This window comes from Rhineura floridana, chromosome 6, assembly GCF_030035675.1.
Source record: "Rhineura floridana isolate rRhiFlo1 chromosome 6, rRhiFlo1.hap2, whole genome shotgun sequence".
Classification (NCBI taxonomy): domain Eukaryota; kingdom Metazoa; phylum Chordata; class Lepidosauria; order Squamata; family Rhineuridae; genus Rhineura; species Rhineura floridana.
Window position 1 is genome coordinate 15,428,766 of NC_084485.1, and position 18,093 is coordinate 15,446,858.

Here is an 18,093-nt window from a genome sequence, read left to right on the forward strand (position 1 = left end):
ACTGTGGCTTGTTTGCAAATGCAGAATGTGAGGAAGTTGGCCAAAATTGTGTCTAGCATGGAGGATAACTCCTCCGCTTCCTTAGCTTACTTTCAAATGCTCATTTATGCTGACAGCACAATGAACTGCAAATACTACTTTAGTACTAGCCTTGAAATACTGTTTGGGCTACAGAAGGCTTTTCTCAAAGGAAAAAAACCTCACATTCACTTTGTTAATAGAGTTCATTTTTAGACATATAACTGCAGTCTACAGGGGTAGATATTTTCAGTATTATTGTTTCAGGAGAGAATGTTGGGAGATGCAGGACAGACAAAAGAAAGTACTTCTTTACACAGCCCATAATTAAAATAGGAATTCGCTACCACAAGAGGCAGTGATGGCCACCAACTTGGATGGCTTTAAAAGAGGACTAGACAAAGTCATGGAGAGATAAGGCTATTAGTGGCTACTACTAGCCACAATGGATATGTTCTACTTCCACTGTTGGAGGCAGAATGTTTCTGAATACCAGTTGCTCGAAGCCACAGGAGGGGAGAGTGCTCTTACACTCTGGTTCTGCTTGTGGGCTTCCCATAGGTGGTTGGCCACTGCGAGAAGAGGGTGTTGGACTAGATGGCCACTGGCCTGATCCTGTAGGCTCTTCTTACGTTCTTTGTGTTCTTATGAAGCTGGTATCCCCTTTGAAAAATGTGTCTTTCAGTGCCTAAAAGGTGGAAATGCATCTTCTTACAGTCTTTGTTAGCAACAGTGCTATAATGCAGTGCTTCATGTACTAAATTGAGAGTTATTTTATAAATCAGCTGCTGCAGTTGCCTAGTGGGAAACCTAGATCCATTGAAGCCAGTACCAAGGGCTACTGACAGTGTTGCGGCACAGAAGGGCTCCCACAAGTAGCCCACTGAAATTTCAAGTAGCTGAAAACATCTGGTCAGCGTTGCTTAATACATGTAATTCAGCCTAGCCAATAAGTCCACAAAACTTATAAACCGACATACCTTTTTGCTAGGGGACCTACCCACACATTAAGTTACTCATTTGCAGTCTTGGAAAAAGTTAAACAAAGTTTCTAACTACAGTAGGGCCCCACTCATATGGCAGGTTACGTTCCAGGCCCCTGCCGAAAAGTGAAAACCACCAGAAAGTGGGGCCCCACTGTATTCCAGCCACTGCTGAACAGCTGACAATGATCAGCTGGAGAACGCGATCAACTGGAGCGCAGGGAGCTCATGCGCTACAGCTGATCGCTGTCAGCTGGAGCGTGGCGGCTGGAGCTCCCCACGCTACAGCTGGTCGCCCCACTGGCGCCGCTGTATTAGCGGAACGCCAAAAAGCAGGGCCCTACTGTAGTTAAAGTTAAAATTTAGCAGCTTTTGAAATTAACTTCAGTTAAAGTAAAAGTTACATATTTCTACTTTCAACTAATTAAAATGTAAATTAAAAAGAGTAGTTAAAAGTTGTTGATTTGCGATAAACACACAGAACACAGTGAGTTGCTTATTAGCATTATTTTTCATTTTCATATGGAATGGGTGGGTTTCTTTACTGTAAGTCCAAAGAAACACTGAGTAATAATTTACGCAGCCTGCTCTATTTGAAAGCAATGTTATACGTCTCATAACAAATTTCAGAATAACAATTCACCAAAACTCACGTTGGATCTTTCTCACCCATCTCCATGTGAAGTACTTTATAAATGTCAATGCATCACAGGTATACCAGAGTAACCAGAAAGATATTCATAGTCCTTGGACAATACAAAGCATATTCAGATTTTAAGTTGCTCCTCTCATGATCAGTGCCAGTAAATCAGGCCACTGATGGTTAAGTACTTATGTCATTTGACACTTTGAAATAGTTACTGGACTATTCTAAAGTAATAAAGAAGATGAGAGTGATTCTGAGCATGCGCAGAGTACTGTGGAGCTTTGCAGTGAGTGTGTGTGCACACACACGCTTTGAGGACTAGGCTGCGTGAGCCAGAAGGAAGGCTCTAAACATTTTTTAAAGGATCGGTTTTCACTAGGGTGGGGTGAACTCAAAAAGGCGTTTTTATGTCATGAAAGAGGTACTTTTAACATACATTCACAAATTTATTTCAGTGAAGAAATCTAGTGATGCACCTATTTTAATATGAAATGTTGATAGTTACTTTTGGGAAAATAACACTACTCGAAAAATATCCAGAATTCAGAATTTTTTATCACAGAAACCCACTGGGATAAATCTAGTTTATAAAACTATAATTTAAGGATAGCTTATTTACTCACATATCCCATATCCCACACTAATTTCTCTCAAACAAGAAGTGCTAGAGTTTCAATTTGTAAAAAACAAATGTTGTTCCATGTAAGGTCCTAGAGAGTGGATCTGTCAGGGAAAACTCTGGGAAAGTTAGATTTCAATTTAAAAAAAAAAAAAAACTTTAATCTTATAACTTAAAGAAGGTAATCCTTTTTTAACTGGGCAAAACTGACAGGTGAAAATTTTAATTAGTTAATACTTAAAAGTTAGTTATTTCTTTAACCTCTTAACTAGATGATGATGATTACCATCATCATCATCATTTATTGAATTTATATCCTTCCTCTGACAGGAGCCCTGGGTGGCAAACACATCAACAAAACAATTTAACAACAAAAAGAAAAGTATTCTAAAAAAAGTTAAATACATTCTGATACACAGTTACAGTTAAAAAACATTCTTTCATCCAGTGATCTCTGGGTTGCCAGGAATAATCCCTTTCAGGCACCAAATGCTTGGGTAAACTGGAATGTTTTCAAATTCCCCCTGAAAGTCAGTAGTGATGGAGACAGACACACTCACTGGGGAGGACATTCCACAGATAGGGAGCCACCACAGAAAAGACTGTGTCAGGGGGCTCTGCGCCAATCGGGCAACCCCTCCAGTGGTGGCGTCACTACCAACAAGGCCTCATCTGCGGATCGTAGGGTCTGAGGTGAATGATGATGGAGAAGGTACTCTTTTAGATACTTGGGTCCCAAACCATTTAGGGCTTGTAAGCAAGTACTAACACCTTGAATTGGGCCTGGTAGCTCATTGGCAGTCAGTTCACTGGCAATGGTAGCTCACTGGTAGCCAGTGCAGTGCTTTCAGGACCAGTGACACATGGCCCCACATAGTTAATTAGACTAGTTGTGGAAAAGGAAAACAAAAAAGGTCTAGGGAATCAACTGCTGTGAAGCTTCTTTGCTTGATCATCTGGAGATGACCCTTACTTAACGCAGGTGACCAGCAGCTATTTGCAAGAGGCAAGTAATAAGCTTTGGGTTTGATGTTTGTACAGTAAAATCCTAAATTGAATTTCCATGTGCTTCTAGAGTAAGCTTGGCCATTCTCTTACTGTCCAGGGAGAGGATGCAGAAGTTCCTGCTGCTTTCTGTTCCTTCTGCAACATCCCCACATTGGTAATGAGAATGGTGTAGGCCCCTCAAGTGGAGACAACTTGCTCATCTCTAGGTGGGAAAAAAAAGGAAGTTAGTCTTTTCATATGATGATCTCTTACTATTTCATCATTTGCAAAATGGATGTAAGAATACTGCACCTCACTGACCGACTGAAGAGAAAGATATTGAAACTGTTTACATATGGGAAAAAAATCTCATGTGGCTTTTGTGTGTTTCTGTACAAATACTCATTGGTTTGTTCATAAGGTTTATAATTCATAACCTTCAATAAGAAAAAACAAGACAGCCAATCGATTAAAAAAATGGTGAAAGAATATTGCAACCATGCAGGCAGGTCAACTGTATGGGTCTTTCCTGCCTTTTTGCTACACCATTGGGAGAGTAAGGACCTCCCAATCAGCTCCATGTACGGATGTGTATGTATGTATGAGTATTGGACAACACCAATAGCCTCCAGGTTTCTTGGGAACATGCCATTTATTAGGCACTATTTGTTTTGAGCGAAGGTTCTTCCCCAGTGGCGATTGTAGTCACTGTTGCAAAGCAATTCTGTTTGCAACAAAAGATACAGAATACAATGCCGCAGAAAAGAGTCATCACTCAAAACATGTTGGGCCTAACAAGCTACCGATTTCCAGTAGACCTTGGTTGGAGACTTTCTCCTTTCTTTTGATTTTGTGAAGCTGAGACACTTGAGCATTCAGAGTTGGCACTGTCACCTACTGATGGAATCTTTGAGGGTGCGAAAGTGGGAGAGATCAACACAAGATCTAGACAGATGTGTGTGGAACATAGCCAGGCTGTGCACCACATTCATGTAGCCTCTTTTTCCATGGAGATAATGGAACCACAGAGAATTACACCGGAACTTGCCTTCCATTTAGCTATTGAAACTCATTCTTGGGACCAGGCCAGAAATGTTGCACATCTTCTAGGCAATTTTGAGTCAAGTTGATCTTTCTTTTCCTAATTGCAGATACAGAACAGACTAAGCAGATTGTATTTGTGCCCACTAAAGAGCCAGCTTTTGTCACTGTTCCTCAGAACAGCTTTGGCGAGCCATTTGTGTTGAGCCCTAATGTGTGGTCTCTGGTCATTGAAGTTGAGGATGTACTGCTGGTAAGGATGGCGAACACCCCCACCCCCTTTTCTCACCTTTGTTCAGGACAGAGCAAGAGGAACTAAGTCTCCAATTTCTACCTTTCATTCCAGGATTACATGGTCCTGCTGCCCAGCTCATATTATGAAGCTCCTATATTGCAGCTAAAAGTCTCAGATCCTTGTACCTATGGCCCAGCTCCTGAACAAGTTGGTCAGAAGTAAGGCTTCCGTTCTCATCTTTGCTGTAGGATTAGTTTCTACTGCTTTTGTGTCCCGGTGTTCGTTGGGCGTTGTTATAGCATCCATTCTTGGCTTTCTTAGAGAATTCACAAGAAAGCCCTTCTAGCTGTGTACCTCTATGATATATGAATTTTGAATTTTGCAAAATACATAGTGAAGGCTGATTGGTGCCTCTCTAATAATCTGATTACCTATAGAATTATTAGCTCATTTTGAGGAGGAGTTCACAGTTGTGGTTAGTAATATTAAATTGCTGGAGAATTACAGCAACATAGGATTTCCTAGACTCTTAATGGGGAATGGCTGAAGTTGAATTTTCTTCTGAAGGCGTCCAGAATTTCTCTTTGGACTACAGGCTTTTATAGGATGGAAATTGTACTCGTAATGGCTGCAATCATTCACACAAGCTATATAAATCACATGACTTCAGAGGCATTCAGGAAACCTAACTGTGAGCAGGATTGTAGCCTCAATGTTTAATGTATACCGCCTTCTACTGTGTGACATCTGAAGGACCTCAGCATTTTTTTAAAATCCTTGAGGCCTTAGGGAAGGGGCTGGGTCCTGTTGTGGCTGTCCCATTTCCAAATTTTTCCTTCTACCCATTTTCCAAGCTTGCTTGGACATCGCATGTTACATTTTGCCACTTTTCCTCTAGATGTAAACTAAGTACTGTCCTGTAGCATTGAAGCCAATATTCTTTGCTCAGAAGCTTTTTCAAAGGTTTTCATAGAAATACGGTACTGTATTCTAGCATGTATCTTGATACAGGAAAACAAGAGTTGTTGCCCATCCTTTCTAGCTGCCTCCTGTATAAGTATGTGCCTGTGGACCAGTTCCCCTTTGGGTCAGGAGAAGATGCTGTGTGCAAGCTAGACAACAGCTTACCGAGACCCTGTCCTAAGGAGCAGATTTTGCCTACATACCCTGAGATGGTGGAATGCAGCGGAAGTGATGTAAGTATTTGCATTCACACTGATGCATCAGTTAAAGCTTGTAGCACTGGTACTTAGCCTCACAGCACCACTCTCTTCTCCAGGTAAAACAAATTACTTTGTCCCAATGGTCCAAACACTGCGTCTGCTGCCTTTCCGGGAAGTACTGTAACCGGACAGGTCTGTTGATGGTTGAGACATACTAGCCACATGAAGTTTCTATGTTCAGAGGCAAAATGCCACTAAATAATCAGTTGTGGGAGATCAACAGGAGGAGAGAGTTGCTCCCTTCATAACCTGCTTGTGGGTTTCCTAGAGAGGTCTGGTCGGGAAGGAAGATGCTGTACTAGAAGGACCCAATCAGATCTGATCTAGCAGGCCTCATCTTAGGTTCTTGAGATGGAGGAAGAGTAAATAGTACTTTTAAGTTCAGCCTCATAGCCATTCTCCCGGCACCCTGAAGCCATTTTTTTTTCCAATTAATTTTTATTCTAATTTTCAAAACCAAAATAATACAAAAAGAAAACAACACAAATCAATAACTAATACAATACAAAAAAAATACATATATATAAAAATATTGACTTCCAATTTGTCATAGTTCAGCTATAAATCTATAATATATAACAAACCTATCTCTTAATAGATTATAAAATCACCTTCCTCCAGCGGTTATCTTAGTTGGTTTCAAATCTCATTAACATCATATCATTTTAATATTCCACAAAAAGTCAAAGAGAAGTTTCCAATCCTTGAGATATATATCAATCAATTTTTTTTCTAAATAAACATGCCAATTAACCCAGCTCATCAAATCTACTAAATCCAGTAATTTCAAAACACTATAATTCAACTATAAATCTATAATATATAACAGACCTATCTCTTAATAGATTATAAAATCACCTTCGTCCAGCAGTTATCTTAGTTGGTTTCAAATCTCATTAACAACATACCATTTTAATCTTCCACAAAAAGTCAAAGAGAAGTTTCCAATCCTTGAGATATATGTCAATCAATTTTTTTTCTAAATAAAACTGTCAATTAATCCAACTCATCAAATCTACTGAGTCCAGTAGTTTCAAATCGCTCTTCTGTCATTATCCATATTGGGTCCATCTTCCATCTTTACGCACCCAAAAATCTTGCTGTCATAGTCATATAATAAAAGTCTGATAGGAATTTCCTCCATCACAGATATTTTCTTACCATCAAATCCAAACGTAACACTGAAGTATTGTTTCAAAGCCGCATCTCTGCTCCTCTTTTCCACATGATACACTAGTACATTTCTTGAAGGTTTTTCCATTGACACAAAACAGGGATTAATTCTATTAACTTTCTCCATTTCAAGTTCCATCAAATCCTTCCAGTCCAGGAATTTTTTTGAACCGATAATATCTTTATCTCCAATCTCTTCAATTCCTTCAGAGACAGCGCTGTATTCCAAACTGTAATATTTATCTCCAGGATCCGTCACAACTAGGAAATCCAAATCTTTTTTCATGTCCATATTTAAGCCAATCTCCATAGATTGAACCTTGCCTTTAATTTCTCTTTCATCCTTTTTTTGTTTTCCAGATCTGTCTTTATTCTCCTTTCTCATAGAATCCTGAGTTTCTTTCAGCTCCTGTCTCATTTCATGAAATTCAGTTCTCCACGCTTGTCTATTATTTCTCAGTTCTTGTTTTATTGAGTTAATCCCATCCATTATTTTCTGAAGCATGTCTAGAAATAAAGTCCCTTCTTGTACATCCATGATCTTCTTAATTGCCATTCTTAAAACCAAAAGAACAAAACTCCTTCAATTTTCAATGTCCCAAGCAAAGAGCAGTTTATTTCTTTATCCAGTTACAAAGGAGTTAATCTTTGCAACCAACTAACGTCACACGCTAGACAGTCCTTATCTCTTAAATGTCCAGAAGTGCAAAAACAGCTTTTAGTTCACAGCGTTCAAATAACTAGTAGCAGAGAGAATGAGCAGATTCGTCAACAACAACAACAAAAAAGTAGATCAGAAAAAATAGTCCCTTATATATATTACACAAAAGTCTTGTAAATCAAAAAGATTTCTTATCTCTCCCAATCAGAAAGCTCTCATCCGTTGTAATCTTTAAAACGCAATTTTCCATGTCAGCTTTTTGCAATAAAAAAAAAAGATAAGCTATTTATATTTTCTTCCCCCTTAGTTCCGTAAATAAAGAAGGAAAGTCTTACCTCATCTAGGTTATCTTAATTGCTGTTACTTTGACAAATCTCTTTAGCTATATAGATAAGAAAATGATAAATGTAGACAGGAGGTTTGCCTGCTAGTCCGTTAAAAAAAAACGAGTCACTTATCCAGCTGAGCTAGCATAAAATCCTCGCTCTGTCTGAACTGCTGGAAGACAGACAATTCTGATGAATTCCAGGCTCCAACAATCGAAACAAAACTATGTGGCAGATCTCACGCTTCTTCCTTATCCGGAAGAAATCATCCCCAGTCAGAAAAAACCCTTCTGACTGAATTTAAAACTGGATAAGTTTCATCCAAGACGGGAGCCCGTCTCAGAGGCAGCACAGGCGGAGGGATCCTCCTGGGAAGTCCACCCCGAAGCCATTTTTTGATGAACAAGTAGAAAATTCAAAGGTAATAAACTCTCTGCTTCTTGGGTTATGGACAGAAGCATCAGGCACAGAGAGGTTGACTGCAATTCTGTACACATTTGAACTCAATGGGACTTAACTTCCAAGTAAATATGCATAGGATTGCACTGTTAAGCTAATACTGATTAAAATTCTTCTTCCACAGAAGTGCTTTTCGGATATTCCCATTGAGAACTTCACCTAAACAACATAATGCTTGAGTTAAAATGTGAAAAAATGGTTGAGCTGGATACTGGCTTCTATCCTGCTTCTGTCCAGTGTTACAAGAAATGATTACACATATTTCACTGCCAGTTTTGTTTAATATCTCCCATGTGTCTTCTCCACCAGAATTTTCCCTAAAGCACTTCCTTGAAGGAAGATGTCATGCCAAGAAGGGACTCTCATACAGCACCTATTCAAAAAAGAGATTTAGATTTAGGTCAGGGCCTCCGGAATCCTAGCCTCAGTGCGCTTTTCTCCTTATCTCTGCTTTTTCTTATATGCAGGTGGAAATACAGCTGTGGATTGCTATGCCCAAGCCAGGGAGGTATGCAGTTCTGGTTGAATATGCCAATGAGGATGCTCCGCAGACAATCAGGGTAGCAGTCAGCTCACCACAGCTTGCCATTCAGCAGGGCACTCTCAATATATACACCTGCAAGTACAGGTATGTTCACAGAGGCAGGAGAATGTGGAGCTAATGGAAGAATACCTGCTCCTCCTCCTGTGTTGCACAGTCTATGAAGAGAACTTTCCTGCTGTTTCCTTGAACTGTTAATGTTATAGGAGTGATTCTTAGAATTTGCAGGAGTTGTAAACATCTGTTCCAGCTTCCTCGGTTGTAACTGGCCCAGAACAAAAATATGGCTGATGGCACTACTTTCCTTTATCTGCTTGAAAACAGCAGACCGTAGGAAAAGTGTGTAAGTGAGTGAGTGAGTGAGAGATTAGGGCCATGTAGATATTCAGCATACTTCTAAGATTCCTTCTGGAGACTTTGTAGGGAAATTAACAGAGTTGTGGTATAATCAAGGGTGGGACACACAGCCTAGGGCAGCCTTTCCCAACTAGTGGGCCACCAGATGTTGTTGGACTGCAGTTCCCATCTTTCCTGACCATTGGCAATGCTGGCTGAGGCTGATGGGAGTTGTGGTCCAACAACATCTGGTGGCCCACTAGTTGGGAAAGGCTGGCCTAGGGTATTGCTTCAGCTGGGATGGAGAGGTAATGGGTTGATAGTTTGCTTGTTCTGTTATATGGTTGAGTAAGTACGCCATGCTTTAAAGGTCCATGCTTTGGAGAGCCAATATGGTATACTGGTTAGAGTACCAAACTAAGACTGGGGAGATCCAGGTTAAAATCCCCATTTAACCACGAAACTCACTGGGTGACATTGGACCAGTCACAACTTTTCAGCCTTCCCCCACCTCACAGAGTTGTTGTGAGAATAAAAATGGGGAAGGGGAGAGGACCTTTTATGCCTTGGAGTTCCATGGAGGAAAGATGGGGTGTAAATGTAATAAGTAAGTTCTGATGGGTAGAATTACATTTGCATTTATTGCAGTCGGGTTCAGTTCTGTATACAGCAGTGCCTGAAATCTGGGCCACATTCCCAGAACAAAGAATGGCTGAGCTGAAAATAGCATGAGTATCCTAAGCCTTGGTGCCCTCTTTCAGCAGCTAGACAGTGTTTATATAAATGACAGGTGGATGACATTGTCTGGGAGCTCCTTTTGACTTCAGCCTGTGACCTTAACAATAGGAAACGAGGGCCTAGGATATCCTTGGGAAACGTCACTGTGCCATTACTCAAAGAAAGCCATTCAAAGAGTTACAAGGGAAACCACCAAGGGGAAAAAAAATTTTGGCAGGATAAGACTATCCTTGAGCTTGACCACTGCTTTTGTCTTGCAGTTTCCTTTGCCGTGGGATGGTTTTAGACCCACTAAATCGCTTGGCAGCTTTTGAACTGGCCACGGAAGCTACAATTCAGTTCACCGCAGATCAGGCCCATTTTTACCTAGTAAGCCTTTGAAGCAGAGGTTGCCCATCCTTTGCACAAGTCTACAACAAACCTGAAAGTTCTACAGTGGGAGCAAGCGGAAGATGGAGGAGTATTAGCGGCCGGACTGGGGAAAAGGGGTGGTGGTGGATTGGAGCTGGGAGGCTGAATACGGACCCAGCCTGAGTCAGGAAGCAGGAGGTCTGAAACAAGTTCTGGAAGAGATTTCTGAATGTCTGCTCCACGCTCTGCGGCAGGAGGAGGTTTGCTTGCTAGAAGCAGCTAACCTGAAGAATTCTTTGTACTCTTCAGGAGAAGGTGGCAAGCTTCAAGAGTCTATCTCACTGTCAGTCTTTTGCCGAAGTTTTTCCATTTCCCCCTTACCTGGAAGGGAGTCTCTTTCTTCCTCCTACCCTCCATCCCACCCCCATCTGTTCCTTTTAGGCCCATATTCCATTTTTCATCAGAATTATCTAGATCGAGTTGCTGGGAAATAAATGTGGGAGTTTAATAATAATTTTTAAAAAACCACTTCCTGGCTAAACAAGCTTTTACTAGGATGGGGCGATGTAAACATCATGGCAGCTAGATGATATGAACCACTAGCCATTCAACTGAGTGGCCTTTTTGTGTGAGCAATGAAACATCTCATGCAAGGACACAGAATAGACTGCAGCTGCTACCTCTGTGAAACATACTTTGTCTAATCACACAATAATCTACTGTGTTCTTTCGTGTGTCTCTGCATTGGATGTTTTGTTTGTGAACTGCAAACAGGAAAGGTTTGTCCCACAGAGAATGTTTTTTAAAAATATCTGCAATAATTTAATTATGAGAAAGAAAAACACTAGCGATTCTCCCCCTCCCCAAACCTTGTTTTTTCTTTCTTTCTGTCTTTAGTACAAAGTGTATATGGTCCCATATGAACAATTCACGCTGGAATTTGTGGAGCCAAAGGTCCATTGCATCAGTGTCCATGGAGCATTTTCACCCAACAGGTAAATAGCTTTAAAAATTATTATGCTTAAAACCAATTTTTACATGGAGTGTCCAGTGGTATCTCACCTAGGGAACTGAGCAGGTCTATATAAACTATTGCTTAGTTTCAACAGTGCTGCAGTGCACACAAACTCTTCCCAACCATATACTGGACCCTGTTTATGGCTTTAAGACAGGGGTTCTTTACCTGTGGTCCAGGGGTCCATGAGCCAGGCACAAAAAGTCAATTTCCAGTGCAATAAAATTAATGCTATCCCAGGCCCGGCCTCCAAGAGGTCTTCTGTATCTTTAAAGGTTGTGCAGGGGGGAGAATTCCACCTTGTGGTTTTTCCCATTACAGGGTTATTATTATTATTATTTATTATTTAAAATATTTATACCCCGCCCTTTCTCAAAAGACTCAGGGCGGCAAGGGCAGCAAGGGTTGCAAGAACACCTGCACTTGGCTGACTTTCTCTTCTCCTAAAGATACAGGATCAGTCTCAGGGATTGAACCAGGCAATCCTAATCCCTTCACTGCTGCCACCATTGATACTGTTCCCAGCTTTGGTATTTGTTCTGCCCACCCTTCTGGTCTGTAATATCCCAACCAAGGATCAAGCGTGATGTTAAACCAAAACTATTTATTTAATAACACAAGGAACAAACAAGATTACTTTAAGTTCAGTCAACATTCGTGTGGTTACATATAATAGTTTTCTCTTTGTATATCTTAGTCCTAAAACTTGCCTCACTACCTGCCTAAACACAAATCCACCCCTCCAAAACCCAGAACCAACCACAACTCATTTCCAACTGTCATTCTCTCATTTATGCCTTCCACCACCCAGACGCTCAGCCAATCACAACTCAGCATTCCTCAACATTTCAACCCATGTACTCCCCCCTCTCACTCACTCTGCTTACCACATTTACTCTACAAAACCGACACTTATCATAATTACTGTACAACATTTACAGGGGCATCACAGGCTTCCAAAACGATTGAAGATAAACCTGTCCCAATGTGAATGCCAACGTGTGTTAGGCCATATATGCTGTCATTTTAGTTTAATGAGATATGGAGAGTAGTAATTAATAAGGTCAGCTTGTATGGGGCTTTACAAAGTCTCTGCTGTTAGTAACTAATAATCTAAATATTGACAGGATAAAGGAAATGAGAACAGACCAGGGTAACAATGAATGAATGGATTAGAACAAGTGCAGTTATATTATGCTTCATTTAGTGTGCAGATAAGATCTTGCAAGGCAATGCAAAGAGTTCTTGAGCACAGTGTAATTATTACAGGGTTAGATATGGCTGCCTAGAATACTGCATAGCTGATTCTCAAATTCCATGAGAAGTTCCTCCACTTGGAATGATTTTTGGAACTTTATTTGTATGATTTGTTCTGAATATTTTCAGTAGAATTTGGTGCTTGGCTTCTTTGGACCTAGGTATCTCAATAGGCAGCTGCAGAAGCTGATTTTTGCCAGGGACTAGAGAAGGTAGGTTGAGTTTTTGGGGAGGGTATTCCCATATTGGGAAGGTAGCTATATCTGGCACTGGAAAATGGATACCTGAGGCCTATGAAGAAGAATAGGCACCTCTTGATACTGGCCCTATTTGATTCTTAAGAGCTCAGGCCTGTATCAGAAACAGCCCACACCTTTTCCTAAGAAAGTAAGGAGAAAGATCCATCTAGATCAGCCGAAAGATCCATCTAGGCCAGTATCCGGTCCCCTGTGATGGCTAATCATATGCCTCTGAGAAGCCCTCAAGGATAACTTGAAAACAACAACCTTCCCTGTTGTCTTTCCCCCAACAACTGGCTCTTAGTAGCATACTGCTCCTGAACATGGAGGTTCAATATGGCTTTCATGGTCAGTAGCCTATCCTCCAGGAATATGGCTCGTCCACAAGATTTTATCTGAAGTATGGAATCTGAAAGTGTATATGCCTGCTCAAAGACAGGAGGACATTTCTGTGATAGGGGATTCCTGCCGTGCAGATTCTTAGACCTTTAGGTCTCTAATTCTTTGCTCAAGCCAGTGGACACAGTTCCAGTTAAATGACTGGATATCACTTTACAGTTGAACTCTTCCCTTTATCAATGCATTATCTGACTAAATTTGAATTTATATATATGGGAGATTAAAAGAGCCAGAGTAAAAGTCCTGTCTCTTCACTGATAAAGTCATCCTGTAATCTTGTATGTGACATGCTTTGCATTATGGGTCTTATGAATTTTCTCTTTCTTGCTGTGTTCCCAGGGGATTATTAGTCTTTTGCTTGGCTCCAGAGCCCATAAAATTATTCCTTTTTCTCCCTCCCCCCCCAGTAGTTCCTGCATCCCATCACGTTATCAAAAGATCTCACAGTCAGTTGTCCTGGAGGAAGGACAGCTACTACCAGTTGCTCCAGGCTTCCCCCTGATTCATGCCTTCAGTGTCCCTCCAGCGGGTATCTTACCTGCATCTCCGCTTCGGCCTCCCACCCTGTTAGACTCCTCTGCAGAGCTCATCCTGTTAAAGCCTCCCCAGGTAGGTGCGATAAATAGGGATTTAGAAACAAACATTTGTTGATGCTAGAAGTTATATTTGCAATGTAAGGGTTGTTTCTGCAATGTGAAGGGAAATGACCTGGGGCTCCATTGGACTGTTGCACCCAGCGGAGGTATGAAGGAGGTTTTCATTTTGAAGTTTGTTCTAGTGTATTTTTAGAATTTAGTTTTTCACTGGTCTCTATGGAAATAACAACCACCCTTGCATCAGCTATCAACAGCTGAGCCTAGACACTTTGTTGGTGCTGCTGTCTCTGGAAAGTGCAGAGAATCAAGCAATACTCCTTAAACAGCTGGTTTCCTTCCTCATGATGGCAGCCTGCCTTGAAATAGCGAGTAAATGGAAGGGAGAAGTTAGCCCCTCTAAGGAAGGTTGGTGGTCCCGGGTGTGGGACATTGCACTTTCCGAATATCTCACATATTATAGATGAGTGGTGCATGGCATAGCGAAACATAATAAATTTGAGCAGATTTGGTTCCCATTCATGAGTTATATCCACAAGAATTCCTCAACATTGGCCGTCCCTTTCAGTCATATAGGAATCTGGAGAGGGTTTTTCTTCTAGCGAAGCTATTGTTATTGAATACTTGGTTATGCAATGAGACTGTGTGCATCCTATTTACAGCCTGATGTTGGCACTACTATTGTATGTTTGTACGTTTGTCTTAAAAAAATGTTTTCAATAAAAAATATTCAGGAAAAAACGACCACCCATCTCAAGATGGCTCTCTGATGCATTCTCATCCTCAGATGGTGGCCACCAGCTCTTCAGGACCTCCCATTCATTAGATAAATTAGCAAGCAGACATAGCACAGAAATACCCTATCAATGGCAGCCAGCAGGAACTACAGGGCAGTCATCCCACATCCCCAAAAACATAGGTGTGATAGTAGTGCCTGCCTGAGGAGTGGAGTAACTTCCATCTCAGAGTAAGGGAGTTAAGAAACCACATTGATCTGGGTGGCAAAGGGAGGGAACCAGACTCATGAAAGTGGGGCGTGGGAGCCGATCAGCATCAGTATGGGGGCACTTGGATCTGTCAGTCTTCTGGGAGGCATCATCATTATGAGGTCACAATGGCCAGTCCCTCTTTAGGCAAGCAGCATCAGCGTGATGTCACATTGGCCAGCCTCACTCACTGAAGCAGGCAGCAGAAGAAGCATGTGTGTGTGGGCAACACCCTCTTCCTGTTCTCCAAGTGGGCAGCAGAGAGTGTGTGTGTGAGGGGGAGAACATTTCCCTCTAGAGCAGTGTTACCCAACCTTTTTCGACCCAACGCCCCTTTGCAAAATCTTTTTGTGCCCAACGCCCCCCCCCCCAGATTAAGTATATGCCAATGCAGATATAGGAGTTGTTTCTTATTTCCCAAATCCTAAAAACATAAGCAAAAACTAATTAAGTCCACACAGTATGAACCAATAGAATACACTGTGTTACTTAACAACAAACTCATTCAGTTTACGGCATTGTTTCGTTAAACAAGTTCATTTAAACATCACAGAAACAACGGGTAGCGAGTGTGTCCCATTCCTGAAGAAAACCAGCAAATAACTGACTGTCTGCGTCACCCGTTTGCACACGGCACTCATCCGTTGGAAGAATGCGCCCTCCACCAATACACCCAGCTTATCAAACACTCTCTTGTGATTGGTTCCAACATCCCTCAAGACAGCATCGGAATGTTACCTAGTGCCGGGGCGTGGCTACTATCCCCATTCCTTGATATGACACTGGCCGCTATTCAGAATTTCTTTACTAAAGAGCGCACACTATTTATAGTGTTATTTCCATGAACTGAGACTATTAAATACATTCTAACTGGGGACAAAACAGTTTAAAAATTAATGATTTGTGGACTTCCGGGAAGGGTGACTTAGCCTGTGCCTGCTTTTGAGACGGGCTCCTGCCTCAAAAGAAGCTTATTCAGATATATCAGTCAGATTTTTTCTTTTTTTTGACTGATTAAACTTCTCCCGGGTAGGGAGAAACGAAGAGATTAACCTCAAAGCCTATTTTTGTTGGGACGACCAGATCTCATTAATTTATGGGACGAGGTCCAGCCGACGAAGGTGGGACGGATTTTTAACAACAAGCTCTATCTGGAAAAGCGAACGTTCATCTTATCTTCTAAGAGAGAACGCACTAACAGGCAAGCACCCTTCTTTCTATATTTTTCTTTTACTTGACTTAAATTGTTGCTGTTTAAAAGAGATTTGCCAGATTGATCGGTTTTTGACATCTCACTGGGGAGCCATAACTTCTCTCTGCTACTCACTAATTAATAGCTTATCTCTGTTTTTGTTGCAAAAAGCTGTCCTGGATTTGCATTCTAAAGATATACACTGAAGAGGGATTTCTATTCCAGATTTTTATTTTGAAGAATATTATATTGCCTGAGACTACTCTCTTTTTGGTCTATTTTATTTTGACGAATCTGTTTTCTGACGACCGCCATTAATTGTTTCGATCCTGGGAACTGCATTTTGTTTACTTAAACATGGAGAGATAAGGCTGTCTGCTCTGTTTATACTGTGATGTCACCAAGTTTGGAGTATTAACCCAATTGTTGCTGAAATAAGAAGTGGTTTTCCTATATTTTTCTTTTAAAATGGCAATTAAGAAAGTGGCTGAGAAGCTGGAAATAACTATGTTTCAGAAAATAATGGATGAGATTGAGATAACGAAACAAAACCTGCGACAGGGTTGTAAGGAGCTGAAAATTGAATTGAGTAAAATGAAGCAGGAGATTAAAGATATAGGGGTCCCTGTGAGAGAGGTGACCCTGGAAGGGGTCCCTGTGAGAGAGGAGACCCCGGAGATTGGAACAAACGTGGAACAGGAAAAAGATTTGGAGTCTATGGACTTTAGAAACAAAATTTATTGTTTGGAGACACAGGAGATTAAAGACATAGGGGTTCTTGTGAGAGAGGAGACCCTGGAGACTGGAACAGGGGTCCCTGTGAGAGAGGAGACCCTGGAGACTGGAACAGGGGTCCCTGTGAGAGAGGAGATCCCGGAGATTGGAACAAACGTGGAACAGGAACAAGACTTGGAGTCTATGGACTTTAGAAATAAAATCTATTGTTTGGAACTCAATGTTATCTCTGAAGAAATTAATGAAGATTCTAGAGATAAAGTTATCAATGGCATGGATAATCTTCTGGACTGGAATGATGTGATGGAGCCCAATATAGAGAAAATCTATGGAATTAACTGCAGCCATGTGACAATGGAAAAACTTTCAAGAGATGACCCAGTGTATTTTGAAAAAAAGAACAGAGATATGATTTTACAGCAGTATTTCAGCAACCTATTCAGAATGGATGGCAAGAAAATATTTGGGATAGAGGTAATTCCCATCAGACTCTTACTATATGACTATGGCTTTGACAGCAAGATTATTATGGAATACTGATAATGGAAGATTGGATACTGAAATTACTGGACTTAACAAGACTACTGAAGATGGAAGATGGAAAATGGAACTAATAGGGATAATAGAACAATGGCTACTGAAATTACTGAACTTAACAGATTCTGATGTGATGGATTAATTGAAATGTTTATTTTGACTATGGTTATGACAATAAGATTATCATAATTAGTAATGAGATGGATTAATCGATATGCTTATCTGGAAAAAAAATTGATAGATATATTTCTTAAAGAATTGAAACCTCTCTTTGACTTTTTGTGGAAAGAATAAAGTAATGTTTATGAGATTTGATGATTAAGTAAGATAACTACTGGAGGAAAGTGATTTTATAATATGACTTAAGAGACAGGATTGTTATATATTATAGACTTATAACTGATTTGATCTTTGACAAATGGGAAGTCAATATTTTACTCTTTATTTTTTATTTTTGTTTTTTTTTTTCTTTTTTTCTTTTTGTTTAACTATTTTTGATTTTGTTTTTTGTCTTTGAATGTTTTATGATTTTGTCTTGTATGTTTTATGAAAATCTGAATAAAAATTATTGAAAAAAAAAAAAAATTAATGATTTGTGTATTAAATAAAATTAAACTTAAATGCTTCAACTGTCGCATCAGACCGCCAAATGTCAACACCCCCCTAATGAACCCAAACGCCCCCCTAAAGTTTGTAGTCACACCAACGCCCCCCTGAAAGGCTGTAATGCCCCCCAGGGGGTGCTCCCGCCACATTGGGAATCGCTGCTCTAGAGTGTCTCATTGAAGTGGGCAGCAGCATGT

At 40.6% G+C, this 18,093-nt stretch overlaps 1 protein-coding gene across 2 annotated transcripts in view; it reads left to right on the forward strand.

Annotated features, from left to right (window-relative positions):
- Positions 1-18,093, forward strand: part of LAMA5 (laminin subunit alpha 5) — a 255,687-nt gene that overhangs the window by 174,176 nt on the left and 63,418 nt on the right. The window contains exons 24-30 of one of the 2 annotated variants that reach the window (XM_061631076.1): positions 4,405-4,547; positions 4,641-4,747; positions 5,572-5,725; positions 8,839-8,999; positions 10,247-10,355; positions 11,235-11,332; positions 13,655-13,856. In XM_061631076.1, coding sequence (XP_061487060.1) covers positions 4,405-4,547; positions 4,641-4,747; positions 5,572-5,725; positions 8,839-8,999; positions 10,247-10,355; positions 11,235-11,332; positions 13,655-13,856 — 974 coding nt within the window. The remainder of the gene's footprint in view (positions 1-4,404; positions 4,548-4,640; positions 4,748-5,571; positions 5,726-8,838; positions 9,000-10,246; positions 10,356-11,234; positions 11,333-13,654; positions 13,857-18,093) is intronic. The other variant, XM_061631077.1, reaches the window with a different exon arrangement.